Source organism: Bacillus rossius, chromosome 5 (assembly GCF_032445375.1).
Source record: "Bacillus rossius redtenbacheri isolate Brsri chromosome 5, Brsri_v3, whole genome shotgun sequence".
Classification (NCBI taxonomy): Eukaryota; Metazoa; Arthropoda; class Insecta; order Phasmatodea; family Bacillidae; genus Bacillus; species Bacillus rossius.
Genome location: NC_086333.1, coordinates 34865186 through 34892168, shown reverse-complemented (window position 1 = coordinate 34892168; position 26983 = coordinate 34865186). Strand labels below are relative to the sequence as shown.

General features: G+C 44.1%; 1 protein-coding gene across 1 annotated transcript; it reads right to left on the bottom strand.

The window, feature by feature from the left end:
* Nucleotides 1–4409: 4409 nt before the first annotated feature.
* On the bottom strand, nucleotides 4410–17415 carry LOC134531694 (large ribosomal subunit protein bL21m). The gene is made up of 5 exons (XM_063367505.1): nucleotides 17274–17415; nucleotides 14925–15077; nucleotides 7901–8064; nucleotides 5308–5464; nucleotides 4410–4643 (listed from the first exon to the last, which is right to left on the bottom strand). Exons 1-5 carry the CDS (start codon nucleotides 17377–17379, stop codon nucleotides 4540–4542), a joined length of 684 nt encoding a protein of 227 aa, XP_063223575.1. The 5' UTR covers nucleotides 17380–17415; the 3' UTR covers nucleotides 4410–4539.
* Nucleotides 17416–26983: the final 9568 nt, after the last annotated feature.

The window sequence follows — 26983 nt, the reverse complement described above, 5'->3', positions numbered from 1 at the left end:
TGACAGGGGGGTGACACCAATATTTTCCATACATTTTACTGATATGTTGCTACCCTTAATTATGTCAAAACAAATAATTTTACAATGGCAACAAGTTTTTCTGTGGCTGTAGAACTTTGTTTAGTTAAACATTATTCATATGCTCAGTGTTTAATCCTAAATACCTACTTTTTCTGTTGTTTTCATTAAACCAGTTGTTTGGCTTCAGCTTCAAGAGTATATATACCAGCCTTGGGAAGCACTTCAGACCATAAGTCGTATATGTTTTCAACTATTTTCTTCATGCTGAACTTGCTCCCGAAGTTTGTTGGTCAAATTCTGACTCGCTCCGTACTTGCGCTTGTAGGTTATTTTTTACCTTGCATACCCTCTCTATGTTAAAACAGTGGGCAGCATTTCATTATTTATTTCATTAATTTGTTATGATACATTGGTTTTCTATGTGCTGTTAATTTAATTTTGTCCAAACCTTTTACCATATTAAATGAAGTATTATTTCATTAATATAAATTTTTGAATAGACTTGTAAAAATGACGTGAAAATAGCTACGTACATAGTTTGTAAAATTATCAGTATTTATTAAATTCTCACGAAAGAGGGTTGAATTTATGTGAAATTTGGTCATTTAATCAAATTAGAAAAAACCTTATTTATAAAAATAGCCAAAAACCTAAATTATGCTTTAGTTTACTTATCTTAACAAAATGAGATGTTTTAGGGGAAAAAAGCAATGTTTTGAAAAATCAGACTGGCATAAAAAAGGTTTTCAGTGCTAATACTACTGCAGTGGTTATATATGTAAAATGTAACTAGTAATTTAATGTTGTGTAACGGAAATATAGTGTTATTTTTATTTTTCTTCCAATTGTTGAAAAAGCACAGAGATTAAAATATTATGCTAAAAGTCAATTATAGAATATTTCAAGTAAATATCATGCATTAGTTGTGTTATATTTAAATCTTTAAATGTCATGTTACGTATAAAAAAAATTTTATTGTGATTTTTTAATGCAATGTGATATCTAGTCATCTGCAAGGCACATATAGCCAGTATGGTAATTCATTTTTAAGGCACCTACCTTGATCATAGTATTTGTGTGTGACAGAGAACAAGAAAGGTAGATATTCAATGATGACAATGCACTTGCAGTGCACTATGCACAAGAATGGCAAGGTAAATATGTAGAGGATCAGGAAATTCATGGATATGAACAATGCCATGTGATTTTAAAATCCTTCTTCAAAAATTGGATTACTCTCACAGGTTTTGAGAGGAAGTTACTTGAAAGATGGCAATGCTGTGCATGTAAATATGAAGTGAAACTGTTTAGATATCTCCGAGGACACCTATGATAATATAATATCTTTTTGCTTGTCTCTACTACTGTGCTGTCCTAGACACAGTTTGACTCGGGCTAGGTGAAGACATACTAATACGTGTCAACAGTTCATGACAATTGTGATTTACTACAGCTAGTAATTTTTCATCTGACACCTATAATGTAATAAATGGGTGGTGTGGGGTCATATGTTCATCACGGTTGTCAGGCTGATCCACAGTTAGTTGTTTCTCTCGGGTTGCTTCTGGGCTATGGCCCTGGCCGAGCAGTAGTGAAATGCTCATTCCCCAACTCACAGGTTCAAATATTTGTAAGACTGCTCTAAAAGTCAAGAAGCTCACTTCTAAACCAGAGTGCCGTTACAAATAGCACGATTAAGGCTGCATTGGCAGGCTCTCGGGCTCTCTCATTTGAATGATAATCTCACAGTTCATGACCCCAAACCTGGTCACAGGCCCATGGTCATCATTCGTATGGAAAAATGTATTGCAATGCACAGATCAAAATGTGAACGCTCGCTTATAATACCTTCAGAACTTTTTCAGGACATTTTTATAAATTTTCTTACAAATTGTTTTATATCATATAATCATAACTAAATGTAATACAAAATAGATCTAATATTCACAGTAATGTTCCAATTTGTATCTTGGAAAGCAATAATCTTTCCTGAGATAATTTAGACATTATTTAAGTGGACCGTATCCAACTATGCCCACCCCTTGAAGTAATGCTTTTCGATTTTTGCGGTTTTGAGGAACGATGCCAATAAATTACGGCATGATTTGAAGTGATTTTTTTCTTTTACGTGAATTTTTATTTCATTGCGTCCACTATGGAAACAGCACTTGTGAAGCATTAAATACAATGCAACTAATTAATAATGTGCCGAATCAAAAAGCAATATTTTGTTCTTTTCTTAATGGCTATTTGCCATATTCTTTATGTATTTATCCCCGGTGTTCAGCCAACGTTTATTTTACGCCATCCCACGTACCTATCAGTAGCAACTCTGGAGGGTAAAGCCAAAAGCTTTCAAGGCTAGTTTACCTTGCGCCTACTAGGATGCACTAGTGGCAAATAATGGCGCACACACATTTAGTAAACAATAGTGTCTGGAATTACGTTAACAGGTTATTAAATAATCTTGGCAATAAAGAAATCATTTAGTTTGATTTTTTTTTTTTAACTTATTAGAATTGAAATATATCTCCTATATAAATACCATTAATATTTTGCAACTCAGAAATGTTAGAGCTTCTTAGGAATGTTATGCCCAAGCTCTGTTATGCAAACAATGCTGTTTTTTTTTAATTTTTTAAATTTAATTTTAGGTTTTTAATCTCAAAATGTTACTCAACATTTATTTAAATATATTTAGATTTTGTTTGAAAAACATATTTGATTAGCCTTAATGATTAGTGCTCGCTCCGTTTTCCTGGAACGATTTAAGGTGTTACTTCGAGGGGTTGGGTGTATTTATTTTTAAGAAATGAGTCTTCAAAAACAAATTGTAAGTTAAAACAATATTGCTGCTGGAAATTAAAGTTTTGTGACTTCAAACACACTTTCTGTGACAATTCATGATCAGTAGACATCCTGCTACAGTAGGCGAGTGAATAAATCTGGCACAGTATTGCCCCGCTACCTGACTTTCAGGTAATTTCTCTCAAAACATATTGACGTAGCAAATTTTTAGCAAGTATGTCTTTGGGTTTTTCTTATGGCATTGTCTGTGACAAAGACAGAGGACATTCTTCATGCTGTAGTTAAATGCTGTGGGGCACACATGCATGCACTTACTGACCAAAGCAGGTCCCTTAATATTATAGTTTTATGGTAAAATAATTTCGTAATTTTAATTTGGAAAACCAAGGGAAACCTTATATGGTGTCTAATGCAAATCATTATTTTACAAACTATGTTGAGTGTTTAGATTTACAATTATATGTTATTTGAATCCAATTATGAAACCATAATTTTATCATCATGCAACAATCTTTATCATGTAATGAGAAATGTGATTACACCAGTTTTACCAGAGTTTTCTTTCTTTGTTTCCCCCATCTTCCCTGAAAATTATCATGGCATGTTCATGAGAATTGTTAATTTGGACCAACTGGGGCTCACACTTGCCCAGGTAGTTAAAATTGTGAATTTACTTGATTCTAGGACACTTTTTTTTTATAGTTTACGAGATTGATTAATGGTATTGTACAGTATCTAAATTTGTTCAGATTTCAGATGTGCCTATTTATATTGTTTAAGAGATTTTAAGATGAGGTGTGGCTTAAAATACTAATTATTGCCTACATTTGCAGGCAATTTCAACAAACATTTCAGCCTGTATACTATACCTCCTATAACATAATTAAAATTCACCTTTTAAAAATAAATGTGTTACTGCAAGGAGGTGACTAAATAAAAAGGTGTCACAGCAAGGGGGTGATTTAAGGTGACTAAAAAGAGGTCACAGCCAAAATTATTCATTACTCCTGTAGTAGATACAATATTTTTACTCTTTTCAAAACTTTTGAATACTACCAAAATCTTTTATCTGAAATATTATTGTGATAACTGTAACCCTTAGTGCAAGGAGCATAAATTTGTTTCATCTAAGCTGTTGGGAATTGTCACAAGTGGCACAGCGAAGTATAACTCCCCATCAGCACGGGGTCAAAATCAAGTTAATTGCCATGTCATTCTTATTGAGAATATTCTAGCAACTCTACAAAAATGCTGGATGCCTTGAACAGAAAATATACGAGACGTTTTAGCTGTATGAAACATGTGAAAAGGTCTTATTTTGGAATATTTGAGAACATGCAGGCTGAATGTTCCAATTAAATATAAATTATTGAAATTTACTTGCGCATGTAGACTGAGCCGAAAGGGGTTTTACTCTCCAGTAAGGTAGGAGGCAATAACCAAATCATTCCTTCTGAAGTCCTTCTATATCTGTACTCCTGAAGAACTGTGACAGTATGGACAAAAATATATGGCCATTCCATTCAAAGGGTTAAAGAGTAAACCCTAAATCATACATCAATTGTATTGATAAATGCCAATTTAATGTTAAAAAATATTTATTTAAGTTGCGTGGAAATATCGTAACATTATGTACATTACTCATCACATTCATGTCACTGTCACACACTAGTGAATAGAAAAGTGTTATTTTTCAATGCTTCGAGCACTTTAAAATATCCTTTCCTCAATTCCTTCAACATCTTTCTTCTCATTGACTTTGCCTTTAATTTCAATTGTGTTGATTCTCAACATGGTATATGGAGAACGATGGACTGAAATAAGAAGAAACAAACCATACATTTTTGGCTAACAGCAGTACATATAGGGAATAAATTGTGACTATGATAATTGGTAATTATTTGCACATGCGACAATTCTAAGAAGCCAAAAAGCCCCCCTTCCCCTCCCCTCAACCCACCATTTCCAATAATTTTTATTTCAGAGTGAGGGCCTTCGCAGGAGAATATACAGTACAAGGAACACAAACATGATAGTAATGATATATGAGCTACCATTATTTTATTCTTAAAGAAAACATATTAATTATTTGTTTGAAATTTTTTTTTGACATTAACAAAAATTATGAATGAATATTAATAAATAAAGAGCACACTGACACCAGCCCTTACCTACAAGCTTCTAAGAGCAGTTCTATTTATATTACAAATCTTGCAGGAAAATATGATAGATATGAAATCAGATTATTTTGTAATCAATAATGAGGTTATGGAGTCATTAAGAAAACATAGAAATAAACATTATTAAAGCAATTTTAAATGTTATAAAAATCAATCTTACAATTTCTATATTTAAAAAAAAAATGAGATTGGGAAACAGGCTACACATTTTTGTGGGGAATTTTTTAAAGCTTGACGTCTTATTTGATTTTAAATGATTTACAAGCATTCTCCTCAAGTCAAATAACACTCCACTTACAGTTTATCCTCATGTACTGCTTCCTCTTCTTCTTCCTGAATCTTGTTTTCACATATGACAAGGTCTTCTCTATAACAGTGGCATTGACTGTGACAAGTTCCGCAGATAAAACAGGGCGTCCAATAAGAGTAAAGTCAGATCCTCCCACCATGAGAACCTGCCAAAAATTAAATTCAATACTACATCAATGAATAATTTAGAGTAGTTTCTAAATACTTAACAGATTTTGGAATGTGAAGTATAACAGCTAGGCATAATAAATAAGACACAGTCCTACACAAATCAGTGACAAGTTGTGGATATAATTACATTGATTTTATTTTAATTATATTTTAAGTTATTCTAAAATGAATGAAAAAAATATTTTATGAAAATGTTAAGCAAACTAACATAAAAAATTACAACAGCAAATCCAAACTGACCATCTTCGTGTTTTTTTTTTGCAAAGGAGTTCTTTAAAAGAAGTTAATCATACCTAACTATTTTCTGTTATCCTTGTATCAAACATAACATCATGTAAAAATCAGAACTTCGTTGCCATTAAAATGTAAACTATTTTTGTTTGTGCGACAACTAAGTTTTTTGGCATTACTTCAGATTTTTACCTACATTTGACCCTTTAAATTGATGGTTACATAGTTTTGAATATTCCCAAAACCATAGTGTTTAACCAAGGTCATTTTAAATTCTGATATGATATTCTTCAATGAAACAAATTTTTTTGAGTTACACGTATATTGGAGTGCCTGACAAACATTCATTTGGTTATTATGAAATTACTGTACTGGGTTATAGAGTCCATTACTTTCTTTTACAATGAAAAAAATAAAGGAACTGAGTATATAAACTGTCAGTTAAAATTAATTAATTTTAAAGACCCTCCATTCATACAGGATGACCTGGAATATATTTAAAAAAAAAAAAAAAAAAGGACCTCTACTGTAAGACTGTCTCAAACATAAAACAACCTAAAATGAAAGAGGTGTAAAATTATAGATGATGACTACTACTGTAAAAAAAAAAAAAAAAAACAGCTGAGCCGATCCAGCTTTTGGGATTGATTAACTGGCCGATATTTTCGTCTTACTGGTCGTTGCAATTGGAATTATGCTTGCTGATCAGCTGCTGTATTTACCCGCGGAAGTCAACGCGTATCAGTCACATCTATAGCTTTGGACCTACAAAGCTGCAAGGTTTGCCCTCAAATATGGTTTGCACCATAAATCTGTCTTCAGTAGCGTTCGCAGACACAATAGAGGTCTTTTCTAGTGTCAGCGTTTTGGAGCACCAGAAATAAGGCACTGGTGTTCGTAAGTTCTTTGTCTGCTTTCTGCCTTATTTTATTACCCGAGAAGGGTTGAGGTGAAAATCCTGTGCCCACTACTCTTCCCCCTCCAAACTTTATGACACGCCCTTTTCCTGCACCACCTAATAAATAGGCAAATTAAAATAATACTATTTTTTTACACCCGTTTTCTCCTCCCGTCCCTTTCCTGAAGAGAGGAAAGGCAGGAAACCACTCTTTATTGTCATTTGCTTCTATAAAAATCAGCACACACATCACTAAACACACACTCTATCTCTCTCTCTAACTCGTTCTTTCTCTATATATATATATATCTTTATCTCCATATATATCTCCATAACTCTACATCTCTCTCTCTATATATATAAATATCTATCTCTCTGTAATGTTGAGTTCACATTGAACTAATAGTAACTATTTCTTGAGGAGTAATAATTTGCTTTATTCTGTAACTTCAAGAAAGAAGCATTTCTTCTGCTTTGCAGATTGGTTGTTAGTGAGGGTCACATACACACTAGAAAAATTGTTTGCAATACAGTAGCATCATTATAATAACAGTATCATTGACTCAGAGAGATAATTGCTGATTACATCCTTGTGTCATGATTTTTACATAGCAGCACATTTTCTTGGATTTTGTTTAATTTTGTTATTTAGATTTTGCAACCAACATTTTTATCTTCTGAAATGAGAGTTTTTTACAATATTGTGAAAACAAAGCATGGTAATAAGGATTAATTTTTCTTTTGTATAATTTATGAAAAAAAAAATTTTAGATTTTAATGTTTGTATAAGTTGTTTTGAATACCAATGCGGGTAGTTGGACATAGTTATCACAGTAAATGGCATGTAACTTTTGATATATTCATTCAATGTAGTAGTTAAGTAATCCACCATGATATTAACATCACCAATATTGTATTTAGACCGCCAATATTCTGAAATAGCACTAAAACTTTGGTAGTCAATTTCAGATGATTAAGCATTTTATTTGCTTTATCAATAAATATTACAAAATTAATAATGTTTTATTAGAGAATGTACTAAATGGCATCTTTTGAGTTTTCACAGCATGATCAAAAACATAAACAGCATACCTTTAAAGTTACACAAAACCCACATTTGAGAATCCCATGATTTAAAACCTATCTACAAAAGTTTACAAAGTGTATTACCCTGGAAATGAAACTTAATGGTGCTGCTTTGAAGTTTTGTTTTAGTTACACACTGAATACAGGTGATGCCAGTTACATTCAAAGCAGGCAACCTAAAAAGTTATTTTATTACCTTTTCCAGTTTCAACTCATCTCCCATTTCTGGTGGCCAGTGACCTTCTATTATAATTATATCCTCGTCAGTGATCTTGAACTGCTTGCCACATATGTGGACGATGGCAAATAGTCGACCATGCGATTTACTCTCTATCTGTTTGTTAACCTTGGATATAACATCTGAAACCAGAATACAATAAATACAAACTTGCATGCATAACTCACAAAACCAATTAGCTTATTCTATAAAAATTTTGACAATGTAGATATTTTAATGAAGAAAAATTAAAAAAATACAAACGACACAACTAGTGGCATAGCGTGGTATTTCCAAATGGGGTCCACATGATTGTACAAGTCCACAAACAACTAATAAAATGGATGTCTGCAGGTTTCTCCCCAGGGAATATCTGAAAACCATGTCCTAAATATCTTACAAATTATTTTTACTCACTGCAAACCTGTGGTTATGGTTTACAGCATTTTCTTCTTTTTACAGTGTCTACAGGCAAAGACTTAATTTAACTAAATAGTCATTACAAGTCTACTAATACACAATTTTCATATTTTCCTGTAGATAGTAATGAATACACTTAATGCTGGCATGCCAACCAGAGGATATTTTTACACACTCAAATTAATCACCAGGTACCGTCAGTTGGGGTAACATTGGCCCTTTGAGGGTAACTTTGGCCCAAGACAAAAAAAATGTTAAACCATGTTACAACTCTTCCAAATATTTATTAGATGTGATGATACATATGTAACATGTATCATCACATCTAATAAATATTTTGAAGAGTTGTAACATGGTTTAACATTTTTTTTGTCTACATATGTATCATCACATCTAATAAATATTTTGAAGAGTTGTAACATGGTTTAACATTTTTTTTGTCTTGGGCCAAAGTTACCCTCAAAGGGCCAATGTTACCCCAACTGACGGTAATCGAAAGGCAAAGACAAGGTTCAGAGATGGCTCTGAACCATAAATTTACGTCTAAATGTGGTTTGGAATCAAACTCATGACCCTTGCCACGCGAATGTAATGTGTTAGCACGGCATCAAGAAGGGGGGAAGGAATCCGGGAATCCCTGGGGCCTGGCATGGGGGGTTTGGGGGGAGGGGAGGCCTGGTTAAGTTTTAATTTTTATTTTTATGTTTGTTAACCCAGATAGTAGAACAAAAATTACAAGTCCATTGCTAATAAAATTGATACCTTATAAGTTATGTGATACGCATGTGCTGTGCAGATAACAGTTATGGCCATGGTGGCGTTTAGTCTTTATTTATATTTATATATATATATATATATAAATCTGGAAGTTCAAGAATTGTAACATAATTAATTACGGCTAAATGAATGTTATAGAAGAAGGATTTAGCAATTACAATTAAGATGTCAACCAATGTTTACCCAGTGCGAGATGTGTTGATGAATAGTCATACGAAGAAAAGTGTCGTTGATGTTTTCAAATAACTATTAATCGTAAAGGGACTACCAAGAAAGGCAAGCCGAAGGAAGTAAATCTACCACAGTCTACAAGACATCATTCCGAGGTCCAAATCCAGGAAAGAAGAAAGAAGGACTGCAGCAGCTGATCTCTCTGACCAGTTCGTCCAGGGCAAACGACGTCAGTTTTCTGAGTTCTTCCAACCCGATAGTAGACGTCGGAGGGGCAGTTTTGGTTTACCGTAGTTGATATAACAAGGAAATTGTGTTGAACACGATGTAGAATACAAGTTGTATTCATTTTTCAAACAAGTAAGACATATTTAGTTGGAAACAATTTTAAACCATTTGTTCATTTTAAATATGAAATGTCAGTTTGGTGTTTAGTACACTAGTTTGTTAAGACATAAATTTGTCTAACTTGAGAATTGCAGTTAATGATAGTTATTTTTGTTAGTTCGGTTGAGTAATTGTTATTTGAATTCACCAGGAACTCAGAGAGTTATTATTATTAATGTATGAGAGTTAACTTCGTCAATTTGTTACATAATAAATTTAAGTATTCAAATGCTTTCGAAGTTTGATGTTAACACAAGGTATACTTGTTTCCAGATTGCTTAATTTTGAGAAAAGTTTACATTTTGTCTTGAATTTAACTTGCATGCTAATCCAGTGGTCCAGTTCTATCGCTGACTAAAGTTGAGTTTAAATATAGTCACACACAGTAATCATTTCTTTAAGTAATTATTTCATTAATTTTTTATGTAAAATATTTTACTAAATAACTCAGATCTGTGCAAATGGTGTAATTCCATTGTTATATTTTCAATTATTTTTTTTGGTATTATGTTTGAATGGAGATGATAAATTTGACATTCTCAATATCCTTTGTAACAATATTATGTTCATGATTTGAAATTTTAAATAATAATAGTATTAATTTAAATTTGCTCTAAATTATTTGTTCAGTTAGTTATTCTCAGTCATAACAATGGTGCCCGGGTATACTTGAATGTGTGAAGACTCCTATTATCTGTACTGTTACAAGCGCAAGCAGGGCCGTGACACGTGCCAGGTTCGGAGCTGGCTGGTAGCCCTGCACTGTCACTGACGTCATGCGCCATCCATTGATGTAAAACATGCCACACATGCCTGCCCGGACTACAAGGGTCGTCGCTACCCCCCCCCCTCCTCCTCTCCACTCCCCGCACGGCTCCCTGCCCCGGCGCCGGACAGCCTGTGGAAATAAGGCGGCCCTTCGCGCGAGCTGCCGATGCCCTTCTCGATGCTTCGGGCGTCGGGTCGGCACAGGATGACGCGACTGGCCCCAGCCACGCTCGTCACTTCTAGAAGAGCGCCAGGGTCTATATAAGCCTGGATGCCGGCCTCCGCGACAGTGGCTCGGCGAAGTGAAGTGTGACAGGGCGGCGGTGACGGAGTACGACGAGAGTTCAGCGATTGGGGTCCACGAGGAGTGCTGCTACGAGAGTTGCGCTAGGAGTGCGGCCCAGCGAGGTGTGCGGTGTGTAAGGACTTGAGCTACTGAGTGCGAGTAATTGATTAGTAGGCATTTTAAGTAAGATTATGTATTAGTGTAATAAATATTAGCAGTTAATAAAAATGTGCAATAAAAATAATTGGTCTATCCCTATACGAACCCAGTTCTTCCCACTCAACGATTATTAAAATCGTAAAAGTACGAATAAAAGTAGTCCTTTGAAAGTAAAGACATAAATTCTTCTTTGTTATAGACAGCACCACTTATACAGGTTAAATTTGTCAACAACTTACAGTTTAGTACTGAATACATTACAATGACATAAATGAAATTAAATTGTGGCACAAACTAAATTAAGTTACTCTAAATACGTAATTAAAAAACCAAAACAATATATTTTACAAGAAAATATAACCCTTTTAATTATGACTATGAATTAGAAAACACTTAAAATTTCAAAACATCACTAATAAAAGATCTTGGCATCATTTTAGATTCTAAATCATACTTTCATCAGCACGTAGAACGTTTAATTTCCAGTTCCCGACGAACCCTAGCCCTAATTAAGTACATCACTTTTCATGCTATTATTTCTGGGTGTATTCTTTCACTGGCTTTAATTAGATCTAAATTAGAATACTGTGTACCGCAAATAAAGATTTTTTTTTTGGCACAGATTTTTCAGTTTTTAATTTGTAAACTTTAATTTTACAGTGACTTTGGAGTATGTTCTCCCGAGGTGTTTCTACTGCCAGAACGGAACCCTTTGTGGGCACAGAATGTAGTTCATTTTTCTCCCACCTCACTGCATTAAGACCCCTGAAATTACTGCCGGCCAGCGTGACACCGTGCGCTTCACTCAGCTGCACCCGAGTGCACCGTCCTTCTTATAGCTCGCCTGAGGTGAGCGATTTAGCGATTTAGCGATTTAGCGATTTAGGTCAGGCTCTGGATTCAGATTCCTTATTTTCCCGGCATGTCTGGAGGCCCGGTTGAGCCCAATTCCTACTGTAACAGCAGTTTTCACCCACCCCACCCACAATCCTCCTTTCCCCGAACTCGACCAAGAGCACTGACCGGCCATAACCCCGGTGGTCTGTGGCCCCGCGACCAAGGCCAGTCCTCTAGCTTTCGAAGCCACTGCACCCACCATATATCGGGGAACTCTACTAGTCCCCATCCTGCTCGCTAGAGGGTGACACCTGTCGGTGCACTCGCCCATGTGCTCCAGGCTTAGCAGAGGCGCTCTGCGCACCCTCTCGTGGTTGTCTCGAGACCACAGCTCGAGTTAGTTCTGCCTCACGACAGAGCACACCACTGGCTAACTTCAGTTGCCCCTGAAGATAGGCTAACTGTGGGTCTGCCTAAGTTTTTTTAGAGCGGCCTCCTGCTTCGACTGGCCGATGAGAAGGCACCTTCATCTCCCACCATCTTTCTGTGCCCTGTGGGCCGTTTAATTTCATGGGCCACTTGTCTTTCGAGTGATTCGCACCTGTGTCATCGGCCTGATTGTCTTCGGCTTGCAAATCTCCCGTGTGTGCTTCCCACTCGATTTCCAGTTAAGTCCCGATAACTTATATAGGAAATGTAGTCTCGATGTTTGAGGGAAGATTTCCCTAAAATAAACTCCAGTCCTTTCAGTGTTGAAATCTAGTTAGGGCTGGACATACTTGTTCCACTACTCGCGAGTATTTACCCGTCTCGTGATTATGTGACCTCTGGAGTAACCCCACCAAAAGGGTGAGTTATCTTTATTCTTTCCTTCCCTTTTGCGACACTTATTGTCAGGTTTTTCCCATTTCTTTTTTGACTTGCCTCTTCTGACCACTGTCGACCATTTGTTTACAGTGGGGTTCTTGAAATCACCTTTCTAAGTTTTTCTTCGCGTTACTCCAAAATTCTTATCAATAAGATTACTAGCTATTACTGAAATATTCGGCCCACTAGCGGAAGATCATCCTCGAGGCGGAGAACTGTTTACGTCTGTTTAATCTGCCACCAGCTGGCGACAAATAAATGAAGAGAAAATGTACTTTATATGCTTTATAACATACTTTTAATAACTCCCTTTGATTTTGAACTTTAACTTATTAATTTCGAAAATGAAGATTCTGTCAGCATAGCTAGTGTACCATTTCCTAAAGATGTATGGTTAATCTTTGTCATTACTGTAGCATAATGAATGTATAAAACTTGCATTATGTTACCTTAATTCTACTCTGGGAAGCTTCATTGTAACTACTGTTTGAAGTGATTATTTTAAGTCAAACTAAAACAACAAACAAAAATAATGTCCTACGGTATACTAACTCTGTGATACAAAGGGCTATTTGAATAAAATAAGAAAATAATAAAAACCAATAATTTTTTTTATAATAAAGGCCTATTTAAGTAGCCCGAAAATCTGGAGTTGTTATTTATTTGCTACTTTCCGATCCTTGTGTTTCTCTCCCCCTTAGTAGGGGTATACTAAATTTGTTTGCACAATGTGCAAGCTCGCCTCTGACAAAATTTACTTAATGGAAATTATTTCCAGCCAGCACGCCTTCCAGGACATTCCTTAGCCCACAAAGGGAACTATTATTATGTCTTACAGAGCATGAGCATTGTAGCAAATGCTCAATAATTTGGAATAGTATTAACACATCCGATAGTGACAAAACAGAAGAAATTCAAATCAAAATTATCCAACTAGTAAATGCTAAAGAAATTCCCTCAACCCATTTTAACTTCCCTTTCAAATCACAGAGCTTGTTTACACATGTTACAATTCCAAAATCAATCGCAAGTATAATACTAGCCTAAGAATGCCCCAATTCAATATTTGCTTATCAGCTATGTGTACAGTCAACAAAAAAAATGATAATTACAGATTAACTTCTAACTTAACAAATTTGATATGAATTTCGATAGTTCAAATATTTATACTTTATGTTAATGTTATTGTGCTAAATTATCTTTGCTAGTATGTAATGTTACTATTTATGTTAATTATTTAAATTTTTTTAAACTGCAAATGTGCCTGTCTGTTTGTCATTTTATCTTTGTTATTGTTGTAATTGTGTGTGTGTGTCTGTTGTAGTGCCAGCAAGTGCGTGGTTCAGGCTGCCTACACTGGTTGCCCAATTGTAATAGTGCCCACTTGTTGGCGTCTTCTCTTACAGGTGGTGCCTGCTTGGTGCCGTGCCTACTAGTTGGTGCCCTCGCACTAGCAGTGACTACATTTGTCCTTTCTATTTGTCGTGCCCACCACTAAAGTCCCTAGACTGTTGGTGAGCATGTAACAAAATTAAATAATAAATAATTAAATGTGGTTTTAAGTTTATCTGTGCACAGCCACTACAGGTAACCATTTGGATTTCTTTTATTTATTTTCTGCAGTGGCATCCAAGAGTTTAAAAAAGCTGGACATAATGGTTGAGTTGCCAACAGTTGATACTTGACCACCCACAAAATACAGTAATCCGACTTTAAGAAATTACCAACATAATAAGCTTAAAAACTTTGGCACTTTGCATATAGTACGTACATACATATATATATACAAGATTACCCTATTAATAAATTTTAAATTCTAAATACCTTGAGCAATTTCTTAACTGGGATTTACTGTTAACAACATCAAGTAGGTATGTATTACAATACCACACAAATTTGATCATTTTTTTCCTCCACTGGAACACAATATTTAATTTATCTATGATCTAGTTATCAATGTTAAAACTTTAATATTTGTTGCTATAGTTTCTCTTTGTTTGATATCTGGTAAAAAAACATTTTTAACTAATAATACAGTACTGCAGTTTACTATGGTATGGGCAGGTCACCAAATGAAATTAAAAACAAAAATTAAAATATAATCAAAAACTTAAAATGATGAGGTTATTTTCATTTCTATAAGTTCATTTAGGAGTTAATATTAATCTTCCTTGAACTTGTATTTTAAACATAAAATTTGATGCCAGTTTTAATTTTAAAAGCACACCACTTTGAGTAACACTTTAGTTTGGGAGTTCAAGGTGCAAGCCGTCAGCTAGTTCTAAAATGTCTCTACAGCTATAATGCGCAGCTGCACCCCGTGAAACACACCTCTCGTGATGTGGTCATCTTGTTCGTGGTCTTCCACGACCTCCTCCTGGTGGACCGGCTTAGCAAGGACCTCCGGCACGGCTCCCTGGGACAGCTGCCTCGTCACGCACGCCACGAGCGGCTCCGCGCAGGCCATCGCCGGGAGTCTTCCGGCTGTGCTCACACACAGGCCGCATCATGGTGCGTTGAAGCACGGCACAGCAGGAGCGCAGGGTGGGGTCGGGTACTAACTCACAATTTCATGTTTCAAAATTATGCAGCAATGTATGTATTACAAGTGAATTATTAAATTCAAAAGTAATCAAAACACTATAAGTTATTAAATTAATAACCATCACATAAAGTAGAAGTAAATAAAAAAAACACAGGAAATCAAAAATTCAGCCCACATATTTACTAGGGTTGGACTAGAATTTTTTTTTAATCACTACTAAACGTGACTTGCTACATAAAAATTTTTAATCCGAATACTATCACCATTATACAGATTTAATTCCTCTGATAAAGAGAAATGGACTTTGGTGATATTCATAGCTTATTGCCAGCAAAGTCCAGAACTGGTAACAATTATAAATTCATTAAAATTGCATGGACTTTCATTAGCATACATTAATTAATTCATTCAGTGATTCATATATAGGAGGAGAGACCCAAAAATTACTGGAATTGTAATGTCACGCAAAATGTACTTGTAGAACCAGTTTCCATCGCTGGAGAGCTGTTGTATGACTACTCCTGAGTCAAGCTGCCAAGTGGAGTTACAATGAGTATGGTTTATCTGGCAGTTAGTTCTGTGTGTGTGTCTATAGTGCATTTGTGACACAAAAAAAATGGTTGATTCTCCCTAACAACATATGGCTGCGAAGTTTCCCCTACATTATTGCCCAGTAAAAAAAAATAATAATAACTTCACGCTGCATGTTGTTTGTGAGAACCAGCCCATTTTTTGTGTCATGAGTACACTAAAGACACAAACACAGAAGCTGTTCCTCGCTTGATTTTTGCAAACATTTGTGAATTTGCATGACCCCAGAGAGCCAGCATCCCTTCTCACTCATGCAACTGTTGACACATGACCTGGGCAGTCAAGAATATGAAAGAGGAAACAAAAGAAAACCTCTCCCTCTCCCCCTCTCTCTCTCCCCCTCTCTCTCCCCCTCTCCCTCTCTTTCTGTGCTGGAAAACTATGAAGGTAATACTCTGATATTTCTGCTTTTTATAACGGAAAGAAAAAATTGGAAAACATGTTTTTCACACACTAAAAATACGTCCCTAAATTTACTCCGGAGGGATGGTTTCGCATTTCTTTACTAGTTTGATAAAAAAATTAAATTTTTATATCTTACATTACAATACTGCTGCTCTTACGCTGCCACTGCCATTCCTTGTTTACCCACGAGAAATAGGAATGTATGTTTTCCATATACCTGAGACATTCCTGAATTAGCCTTGAAAGGAAGGTTTTCTTAATCCTTACTGGTTTGTGAAAAAATAACAGTTTACAGCTTACATTACAATACCTATGTATTTGTGCGATAGCAGACATTCATTGTTCACCCAAGTGGGTTTTTAAAAAAAATGTTCAAGAACTTTAGACAATATAGATGTAATAATGAAATTTGTTTAATAAAGACAGTATTGCAATTGTAAGGAATTTTTAATGGTTATATTTCATGTTTGTTGTTTTATTAGAATAAATAATTTTTTACAAAATGTTTGTTTTGTTACATTGCAATTAAAGTACGTAAGTACTATTTTGAGTGATTGAATAGCTGGTTCAACACAGGGCAGAGAGTTGGGAGATGAGTATGTTGTGGGAAGGGGGGGGGGGAATAGAAGGCAGAAAGGGGGAGATGCAAAGACCGTTGGTGATGATCCAGCTAGGATGTGACACGCTACAAAAAGAAGGAAAGTAGAAAGACAAATGAAACTGTGGAAGGTGATTATGAGGGAGGGGAGGCTGGGGAAAGCTGGGAGATAGGCTGAACAGTGGAAGATATAGAGAGAGGAGGGGTCATGAGTGGAAGATCCAGGAGTGGAGAGGAACGGAAAGAGGGAAGCAAGTATTCCCGGTGAGGGCGGGGCGGGGCGGGGCGGGAATGGAATGGGCTTGGGTGTAAGTTGCTGTATGTGAGAGGAGAAAAGGACTTAAAAGAGGAGGCCTCATAAATTGGGAGAATAAAGTAGAGGGGGCATGTGAATCCTTGCCACCGAGCAGAAACCTAATCGTAAACGTTTTACTTCGCCAAAAATCTGTTGTTTTGGTTACATACGAAAACACACAGGTTAAGCGGACGAGGTTCTGATTCCAATACGTGTGAATTAATATACCTTCATAAAGTGACCTACCTGAACTTGAAATAAAATTTCTGTAAATAATTGCTTTTTCCAACAACGGTGCAATTACTTTGGAATAACATTTCTGTAACATTTGTTTTCGAAATACAAGCGCCATTGTGCATAGAATACCAGTTAGGTAGTAGTGATGGGTCGTTCGTTAACGATTCGTTCAAAAAGAACGAATCTTTGAGAGAACGAAATCTTGCGATTCGTTCGCGATGTAAAGAACCGGCTCTTTGAGAGCCGGTACGTTGAAAGATTCGGTAGAACGAAAATGCGGAGAGAACGAGAGAACCAACCGGCTCTTTGAGAGCCGGTACCTTGAAAGATTCGGAAGAACGAAAACGCGGAGAGAACGAGAGAACGAGATGAGAGAACCGGCCACGCGCCCGGTCTGATTCGTTCGTGAAATGATTCATGACGTCAGGAGTCTGAAGAATTAGTAATCACAGCGTGAGCATGTTCATAAGAGCAAACGATAACTGATCAAATAAAATAGGGTAACATGAAAAGTATCTATACCTGAAAATGTCAACTGTTAAGTAGTGGTTTAAAATTGCGTTTTCACATTCAAATACACAAATTTGGGGGGGAAAAAAAACATGAATTAAAAATAACAGGGATGACGTCGTCTGGCCGACGACCACCCCAGAGCCCGACCTGCACCCGCCAGTATACGCTCCCGCTAACGGAACACACCCCTGGCCATGGCCCACCCGAGTCAGGCGACCCGAACAGCAATCAAAGACAAAGCCGCGGAAACCTGAGTAGACAAGAGAAGAACCGTACCCATTCCTCCTAAAACATTAAATTAGGATTTTAGCGACAATAAAATCTCTTCCAGACACACCCGTTTGGAGTCTAGCGTAATGAGGTCACGCCTGGCGCGAGAGAGGCCGAGCCTCCCTCAGACGCCATGCCAGTTCGGCAGTTCAGCGCAGCTCATGGACCGGGGCGGACCTACGTCCCACGGAGAGGCAACATCCTTTGTCTACATTGAAAGTAACGTCCGGTAACTATAGCCACTAATTAACCAAACCCCTTTTATTACTTAACCTCTCCGTGAGTACCCGGTCCCTTTTTTCGGTCCCGGACCTAATCCGGCCGCATCAACTTAAGGACACCCCGCACCATACTTGGTCAACGGGGCTGCTCTTCAGCATACGGCACGGGCCGTCTCCCGCAACGTACAGAACTTTGTTTAAGGTCACGCGCACGGCGCTGACCACAAACCCGCAAGGGAACTTGGACAAACTTAATTGCGGTGCGTGTTTCACCACAGTGGGCACAACACCCGCGCCGAGACATTTGCATACGGGATTGGCCGTCTCCAATCGCCCGCCCCTTAATTCAGTGTATTTTTGTATCCCGTATTTTGTACTGCTAACTTACGTTACCCGAGTAACGAGTGCCACGTAACTTGTGCGCGCCCCCTTAATCCAGTGTATTTTTGTATCCCGTGTTTTGTATTGCTAACGTACGTTACCCGAATAATGAGTGCCACGTAACTTGTGCGCACCACCTTAATTCAGTGTATTTTTGTATCCCGTATTTTTTTTGCTAACTTACGTTACCCGAGTAACGAGTGCCACGTAACCTGTACGCGCCCCCTTAATTCAGTGTATTTTGTGTCCCGCCTTTGTGTTACGAAATTACGTTACCTACGTACCCAGTGAGACGTCTGAGACATAACAGCATCCGAGGCCACGTAACGCGGAACACAAACAATAAGGCGCCACGGAATAACAAGTAAAAACCCCCCGGGGACCTCTGTAGAGTGTTGTATCGTGTACGACTCGCTCCTCTGAATAAAAGGTACGACACCACCACCTCAACTCCACGTCTCTTATTTAAAATCATCTCACGCAACACCGCCGCCGGCCCTAGTGGGCCACGCAGGGGCACATACATCCACGACCCCAAATTCACGACTAGAAACGAGCTAGTCTGGCGCCCACCCGGACAACACAGATCAAGAACCGCCTTTTCCCACTAGGAGCCACACCGGGACTCGAGCCCGAGACCCCGGACGACGGCATTTGGCGCCCGCTGCGTGGGGCAGAAAATAACGTGAAAAAAATTTTTTTTTTCACTTCTGGACATTTTCGAAATAAATTCACCAACAGGCGACAGCGGAGACACGAAACGGCCATTTTGGACACAGGAAGGGTCGAAGGCCAGACAGACCGGCGCGACGAGGCGAGCGGACAAAGGACACTCCAACCACCCCCACCCCCGCACGTCATCACGGCGAGGCGAGCAACGGAGCGACGTCACCACCCCCACTCCGCGCGGACCGTTTTCGCCTCCTCTTTGTGCGGCTGTCCGGGCACCTACCCCCACCTCGTCACCCCGCTTCACGCTCTCCGCTTCGGGCAACCATCCCGATACCCCCACTCCGCGCGGACCGTTTTCGCCTCCTCTTTGTGCGGCTGTCCGGGCACCTGCCCGCCGCCGATCTCAAACCCGCGCGCTACAACACGCGCCCAGACTACGAACAGCCCGTCACAGACGGCGAACTTGAACGTACAACATACAGCTCAACATGCAGGCACCACCTACAGACCTCGTGTGCACGCGTTGCCTATTACCAAGGGAAATAGACCTATTGACGGGATCACTGCCGTGGTACAGGACATGCCAATGCGCGAACACCCGGGACAACGTCACCGAACAGACCTGGGGCAAGCCCTGGAGCGAGATGTTACTCGGCGAGCCGCACACCCAATTACCGTGGTCATGGGCACCGCTTAAGACGGAGGCACAAGCTAACGTCACACTGGGAGGCATACTACCGACTATGGGCCTCACGAGTGCCCGGACCAATCTGGCACCCAAATACATCCCACCACCAAGCGCAATCACCGGACCAAACACGGGGATGCATACACGCAACCCGTGCTACACAGGGAAGTTAGCACTACCCGAGTTCAGCGGAATAGGACACGAAGTACCCAGAGACTTCCTAACACACTGCGAGGTTAGACTGGCACGGTCCGGAATACCGACCGATGAATGGTCGGGGCGAGCGAGCGAACAGCTGAAGGGGACCGCCCGCCAATGGTGGACCATCTGGGGACGCTTCGGCATGCCCTGGGAGGAGTTTGCCACGTCATTCAACCGCCGATTTGACACGGAACACGCACTGGTCCAATGCACGACACAGTTCTATGGCGAACGCCAACGCGACGGCGAACCCGTCGAGCAGCTTCTGGCCAAGAAAATGCAACTGTTCAATCGAGTAGCAACCCGGCGCCGCGCCAGCCACCGCGCTCGCAACCATTACCACCCTCCTACACAATGAACTGCAACCGTTCATGCGGTGTTACCGCGCAGAGGAAGTCGAGGATTACGTCCGACAAGCCATAGACACGGAACGGAACATCCGGGGACTGCGACACTACGACCCCCCGAACACCGACCGGGACCTGGCCAGACGCCCAATGGGTCAGAGAATAGCCAGCGTCCAGAACCGGGAAGCAGGGGGCTACCCACCCGACCGCCCGCGACGAGCCATCGAGGACGCACCACCACCTGGTAGGCCCGATGGGTCATCGACACAGCAGGAACCCCCACTACCGCGATGCCAGTTGGGCTGCCCCGCAGGTACCCGCCACTGGCATGTCGACTGCCCACGCCGGCAAACACCACCCTTCACCAACACGTCGGGAAACGCCCACCCGGGGGCACGGCGGTAAAAACCGCGCCTCCGAATAACCCGAGCCAACCCACACCCGCCGCGGAAGCAGCCACACCGCAGATAAACCAGCTAGTCCGCCCTCGCGACGGCCTACTCCGTATCCCAGTGGAAGTCAACGGGCAACCCACGGCGGCCCTGGTAGACACGGGCGCGAGCCACGTGTTCGTGGCCCCCCACCTGGTACCCCCCGGCGCGCTGCAGCCCCACCAAGCCGAGTTACGGTTAGCAACCAGCACGCAACCGGGAAGGACAGTGGGGCAAGCCGAACTCGAGGTACGCATTCGGGACGACGTCACCACGGTAACCGCACTAGTGGTAGAGGACTTACACGAAGGGATAGTACTAGGCCAACCATGGTTAGCGAGACAAGATGCGGTGATCGAAATGAAACCCAGACGAGTTTACATTGGCACCCGCGAGCGGCTAACGGTGTACGCCATAGGCACTACCCCCGAGAGTCAGGGGGAGAAAGTAACCTTAGACCAGTTCCGCCACAACGTCCCCCACGAGTACCGAGCAGCAGTGGAACGCGTGTTGGCAGAAAGGCAGGACGTCTTCGCGGTAGCCGACCCACTGAAACGCACCACCATCACCGAACACCACATCCCGACCACCCACGACAACCCAGTACACGAGGCCCCGAGAGGCTACGGGTTCCGGGAGCAGAGGGCCATCCGGGAGCAAGTGGCGGACATGCTTCGTGACGGGGTAGTCGAGCCGTCCAACAGTCATTACAATGCTTGCGTCGTATTAGCCCCAAAGAAAGACGGTTCGCTACGCTTCTGCGTCGATTTTCGGCCGCTAAACGCGATCACGATTAGCTCACCCCCACCTCAAATCAGCGTCGACGCCGCCGTAGCCGGACTCGGCCGCGCGAAAGTCTTCAGTACGCTCGACCTGAAGGCTGGGTACTGGCAAGTGCCCATACGGGCGGAAGACAGGGGGAAAACCGCGTTCACGATACCAGACGGGCGGAAGTTTCAATTTCGCGCCATGCCTTTTGGGCTAAAGTGCGCACCGGCCACGTTCCAGGGAATGATGACCCGAGTGTTGGAGGGGTACCTGGGCCGGTTTGCGATCGCGTACCTCGACGACGTGATCGTCTTCTCCGAGACGTGGGAGGACCACGCCAGACACCTGGCGCTGGTCCTAGAACGCTTGGCCACACACCATCTCACGGCCGCACACCACAAGTGTCATATCGGGACCCAGGAGGTCGAATTCCTGGGCCACCTAGTAAGCGCGGCTGGCAACCGACCCCAACCCGTTCACTTGCGCAAGATCGCTGAAGCGGCACCACCGCGGACGAGGAAGCAACTCCAACGGTTTATCGGCCTGGTGAACTGGCTCAGGGGGTACATCCCCGACTTCTCCCGTACCATCGCACCACTGACCGACCTCCTGTCACCACGGGCACGGTACCATTGGGGCGAACCCGCGCAACGCGCCTTCGAAGAAATAAAAGCCGCCTTCACTCGCTGTCACACCCTCACACGAGTAGACCCCGGACGCCGCCTCTACCTTCAGACCGACGCCAGCGCACTCGGTGTGGGCGCGGTGCTTTTTCACACGGACCCGAACGGGGTCCGCGAGGTCATCGACTACGCTAGCGCGAAGCTCGGACCGGCCGAACGCCGGTATCACAGCAACGAGCAAGAGTGCCTAGCCGTAGTCTGGGCCATGAAAAAGTACCGGCCCCACCTGGAGGGGAAGTGCTTCACACTGAGGACGGACAACAGCTGCCTCACCTGGCTGCGTACGATGCAGGGGCGGAAAGGCAAACTCATACGATGGGCGCTATTCCTCCAGTCGTTCGACTTCGACGTCGAGCACGTTCCCGGCACGGAGAACCAGCTCCCCGACTTACTGTCGCGGGAACCCGACGACCGAACAGAGCTGACGGACGAGGACGACTGGGAGGAGATTCTACCCCCGGACACACCACACGGACACGCATCGCACGACTCGGCATGCGCGCGAATCACGGCCGACGCGGACGGGGACGAAGACCCACCCAACACCGTGGCCGACGTCCAGGACCGGGTACGTCGAGCACAGGAAACGTCAATAGACGCGGCAAGACGCCGCCAGCAAGCGACCGCCGGACACGAGGCGTGGCGCGTGCAAGACGGCCTGATTCAGACTCACACACCCGGACACCAGGAAGACTGGAGGACCTACGTCCCGACGGAAGCCCGAGAAGCGGTCCTTCGGTTCTTCCACGACCACGACCTCGCTGGACACCCGGGGACCGATCAGACACGACGAGAAGTCACCCGGCACTACCACTGGCCCCGCGTCACGTACGACGTACGTACGTACGTGCGCGAATGCGAGGACTGTCAGGCGAGGAAAGCGAGGCGGCGTGACGGCGAGGAGCAACAGCGACCCAGGGAACCCACCACCGCCTTCCAAACGATAGCCTTAGACGTAATGGGCCCCTACCCCCGCACGCCGCGCGGCAAACGCTTCCTCCTCGTCGTGACGGACCTCTTCACGCGGTGGACGGAGGCGTATCCATGCGGGAACGTGCGCACACCTACCATCATCAGCCTGCTGACCAGGGAATTCCTGTCCCGTTGGGGATACCCCCAGTCGGTGTTGACGGACGCCAGTCAGTTCCTGGGGCGACATTGGAAGGGCTGGTGCGACGAACACCAGATCGAGCACCACACGACGCCCGCCTACCACCCGAGAGCGAACCCGACAGAGCGCCGGAACCAGGAACTGAAGGCACAGCTCCGGATCCGGCTGGGGGCAGACCACACGCAGTGGGACCTGCACGTGGCTGACGCCCTCTTCTGTGTACGACGCCGCACCAACGCCGCAACCGGCCGCACACCGGCCGAAATGATACAGGGCCACAACCTGCCCTTACCGGGAGAATGGGCCACACACGGCACTCCACACCCCGACGAGACGACGGAGGAACGCGACCAACGACGGGTGACTCTGCACGACGAGGCAAGACGTAGGCAGGAGAGGTACGCCAACCGGATCACCCCAATCACAGATCATCCTCCACCCGCCGTGCAGGTCGGCGATCAGGTGTTCGCGCGACTACACCCACTTTCAGCCGCACCCCGCAACTATTGCGCGGGCCTGGCCCCGCGCTGGGGCGGGCCATACACGGTACGGCGACGACTAGGCAGGACGACGTACTTAGTCCGCACGGAGGGACGGCGCCTGAAAAAGGTGCACAGGGACGACATCCGGCTCACCGCCCTGCCTGGGGAGAGGAACCCAGACGGGGACGCAGGACCCCCCACTCCGGACGACAACGGACGCCGTACGCCGGAGAGCGACGCCGTCCAGGAAGAGGACAACTCGCCAGAAGCGACCCCCGCTAGGAGCCGACCCGAACCGCGCCCATACCGCACCCTAGTGTTCACGAACACCACGTCCAACAGGCCCCGCGACGAACTTGCATACACGCCCGGGACATCTCCCGCAGAGGCCGCGTCAGACGACGAGGCGAGGCCACGACCACGGCGGTGGCGGCGCCCGCCCACGTACCTCGACGATTATGCCCTTAGCATGGCCACGGGGGACACCGGGGGCGACCCCGCCCACGACGTGCCAGACGAACCAGAAAAGGTCCACGAGAACGCACCGGAGACGGCAGTGGTACCCTGGGAGGGAAGCGGGGTGTACGAGAGCCCCCCACCGCAATGCTACCCACGGGGCGATGAAGCAGAGGCCGTGGAGATCGCCGAGCTGTCGCACAGCATAGGTCAATCCGATGCGGGCAACGACGACGGGCCAACGCCGATCGTCACGCAACCCGGAGAGACCGACCCGGAGATCGCCGCCTCAGCATCAGCCGCCATACCCGAACGGGAACGGACTCCGTACCAGTCCACGAACTGTCAACCGCCGCCGAAGGAGGACCTCCGCGGACTGGGACATCGACTGGGGACAAGCGAACCCGCCAGCGAGCCCGCAGAACGACCCCGACGGGCCCACAGACCTCCAGTTCGCCTGGCCGACTTCGACCTGGGAACAGGGCGCAGGGCCTGTCAGCCACAAGGCTACCTCGACGAGTCAACCCCCGGATGTTCGGCGTGGGACGACCCGGGACAGGTGCTCGGGCCCTACCAACTGCGGCCACCGCGAGCACCACCCGGGTGGAGCTGTTGCCGGAGCTAGGAGGCGCCACGACGCTGCCCCCGGCACGCCTGCCACGACGGCAACCGGGGCGGCGCGCACGTTGGCCCAGTCGGCCACGTTCACCAGGTCCAGTGCGCTGACCCTATCAGCCGCTGACCCCACCCAGACGCCACGACGCCGCCCCCGGCACGCCTGCAACGACGGCAACCGGGGCGGCGCGCACGTTGGCCCAGTCGGCCACATTCACCAGGTCCAGTGCGCTGACCCTATCAGCCGCTGACCCCACCCAGACGCCACGACGCCGCCCCCGGCACGCCTGCCACGACGGCAACCGGGGCGGCGCGCACGTTGGCCCAGTCGGCCTTGATCACCAGGTCCAGTACGCGGAGCCAACCAGCTGCTGAGCCGCGAACCACGCCGGGATGGAGCGGCCGGAGCTAGGGGTGGCCCCATGTTAGCGGGACCATAAGCGGCGCAAGGTCGGGCTTCACAGGGGGGGGGGCGTTTGACGTCGTCTGGCCGACGACCACCCCAGAGCCCGACCTGCACCCGCCAGTATACGCTCCCGCTAACGGAACACACCCCTGGCCATGGCCCACCCGAGTCAGGCGACCCGAACAGCAATCAAAGACAAAGCCGCGGAAACCTGAGTAGACAAGAGAAGAACCGTACCCATTCCTCCTAAAACATTAAATTAGGATTTTAGCGACAATAAAATCTCTTCCAGACACACCCGTTTGGAGTCTAGCGTAATGAGGTCACGCCTGGCGCGAGAGAGGCCGAGCCTCCCTCAGACGCCATGCCAGTTCGGCAGTTCAGCGCAGCTCATGGACCGGGGCGGACCTACGTCCCACGGAGAGGCAACATCCTTTGTCTACATTGAAAGTAACGTCCGGTAACTATAGCCACTAATTAACCAAACCCCTTTTATTACTTAACCTCTCCGTGAGTACCCGGTCCCTTTTTTCGGTCCCGGACCTAATCCGGCCGCATCAACTTAAGGACACCCCGCACCATACTTGGTCAACGGGGCTGCTCTTCAGCATACGGCACGGGCCGTCTCCCGCAACGTACAGAACTTTGTTTAAGGTCACGCGCACGGCGCTGACCACAAACCCGCAAGGGAACTTGGACAAACTTAATTGCGGTGCGTGTTTCACCACAGTGGGCACAACACCCGCGCCGAGACATTTGCATACGGGATTGGCCGTCTCCAATCGCCCGCCCCTTAATTCAGTGTATTTTTGTATCCCGTATTTTGTACTGCTAACTTACGTTACCCGAGTAACGAGTGCCACGTAACTTGTGCGCGCCCCCTTAATCCAGTGTATTTTTGTATCCCGTGTTTTGTATTGCTAACGTACGTTACCCGAATAATGAGTGCCACGTAACTTGTGCGCACCACCTTAATTCAGTGTATTTTTGTATCCCGTATTTTTTTTGCTAACTTACGTTACCCGAGTAACGAGTGCCACGTAACCTGTACGCGCCCCCTTAATTCAGTGTATTTTGTGTCCCGCCTTTGTGTTACGAAATTACGTTACCTGCGTACCCAGTGAGACGTCTGAGACATAACAGCATCCGAGGCCACGTAACGCGGAACACAAACAATAAGGCGCCACGGAATAACAAGTAAAAACCCCCCGGGGACCTCTGTAGAGTGTTGTATCGTGTACGACTCGCTCCTCTGAATAAAAGGTACGACACCACCACCTCAACTCCACGTCTCTTATTTAAAATCATCTCACGCAACACCGCCGCCGGCCCTAGTGGGCCACGCAGGGGCACATACATCCACGACCCCAAATTCACGACTAGAAACGAGCTAGTCTGGCGCCCACCCGGACAACACAGATCAAGAACCGCCTTTTCCCACTAGGAGCCACACCGGGACTCGAGCCCGAGACCC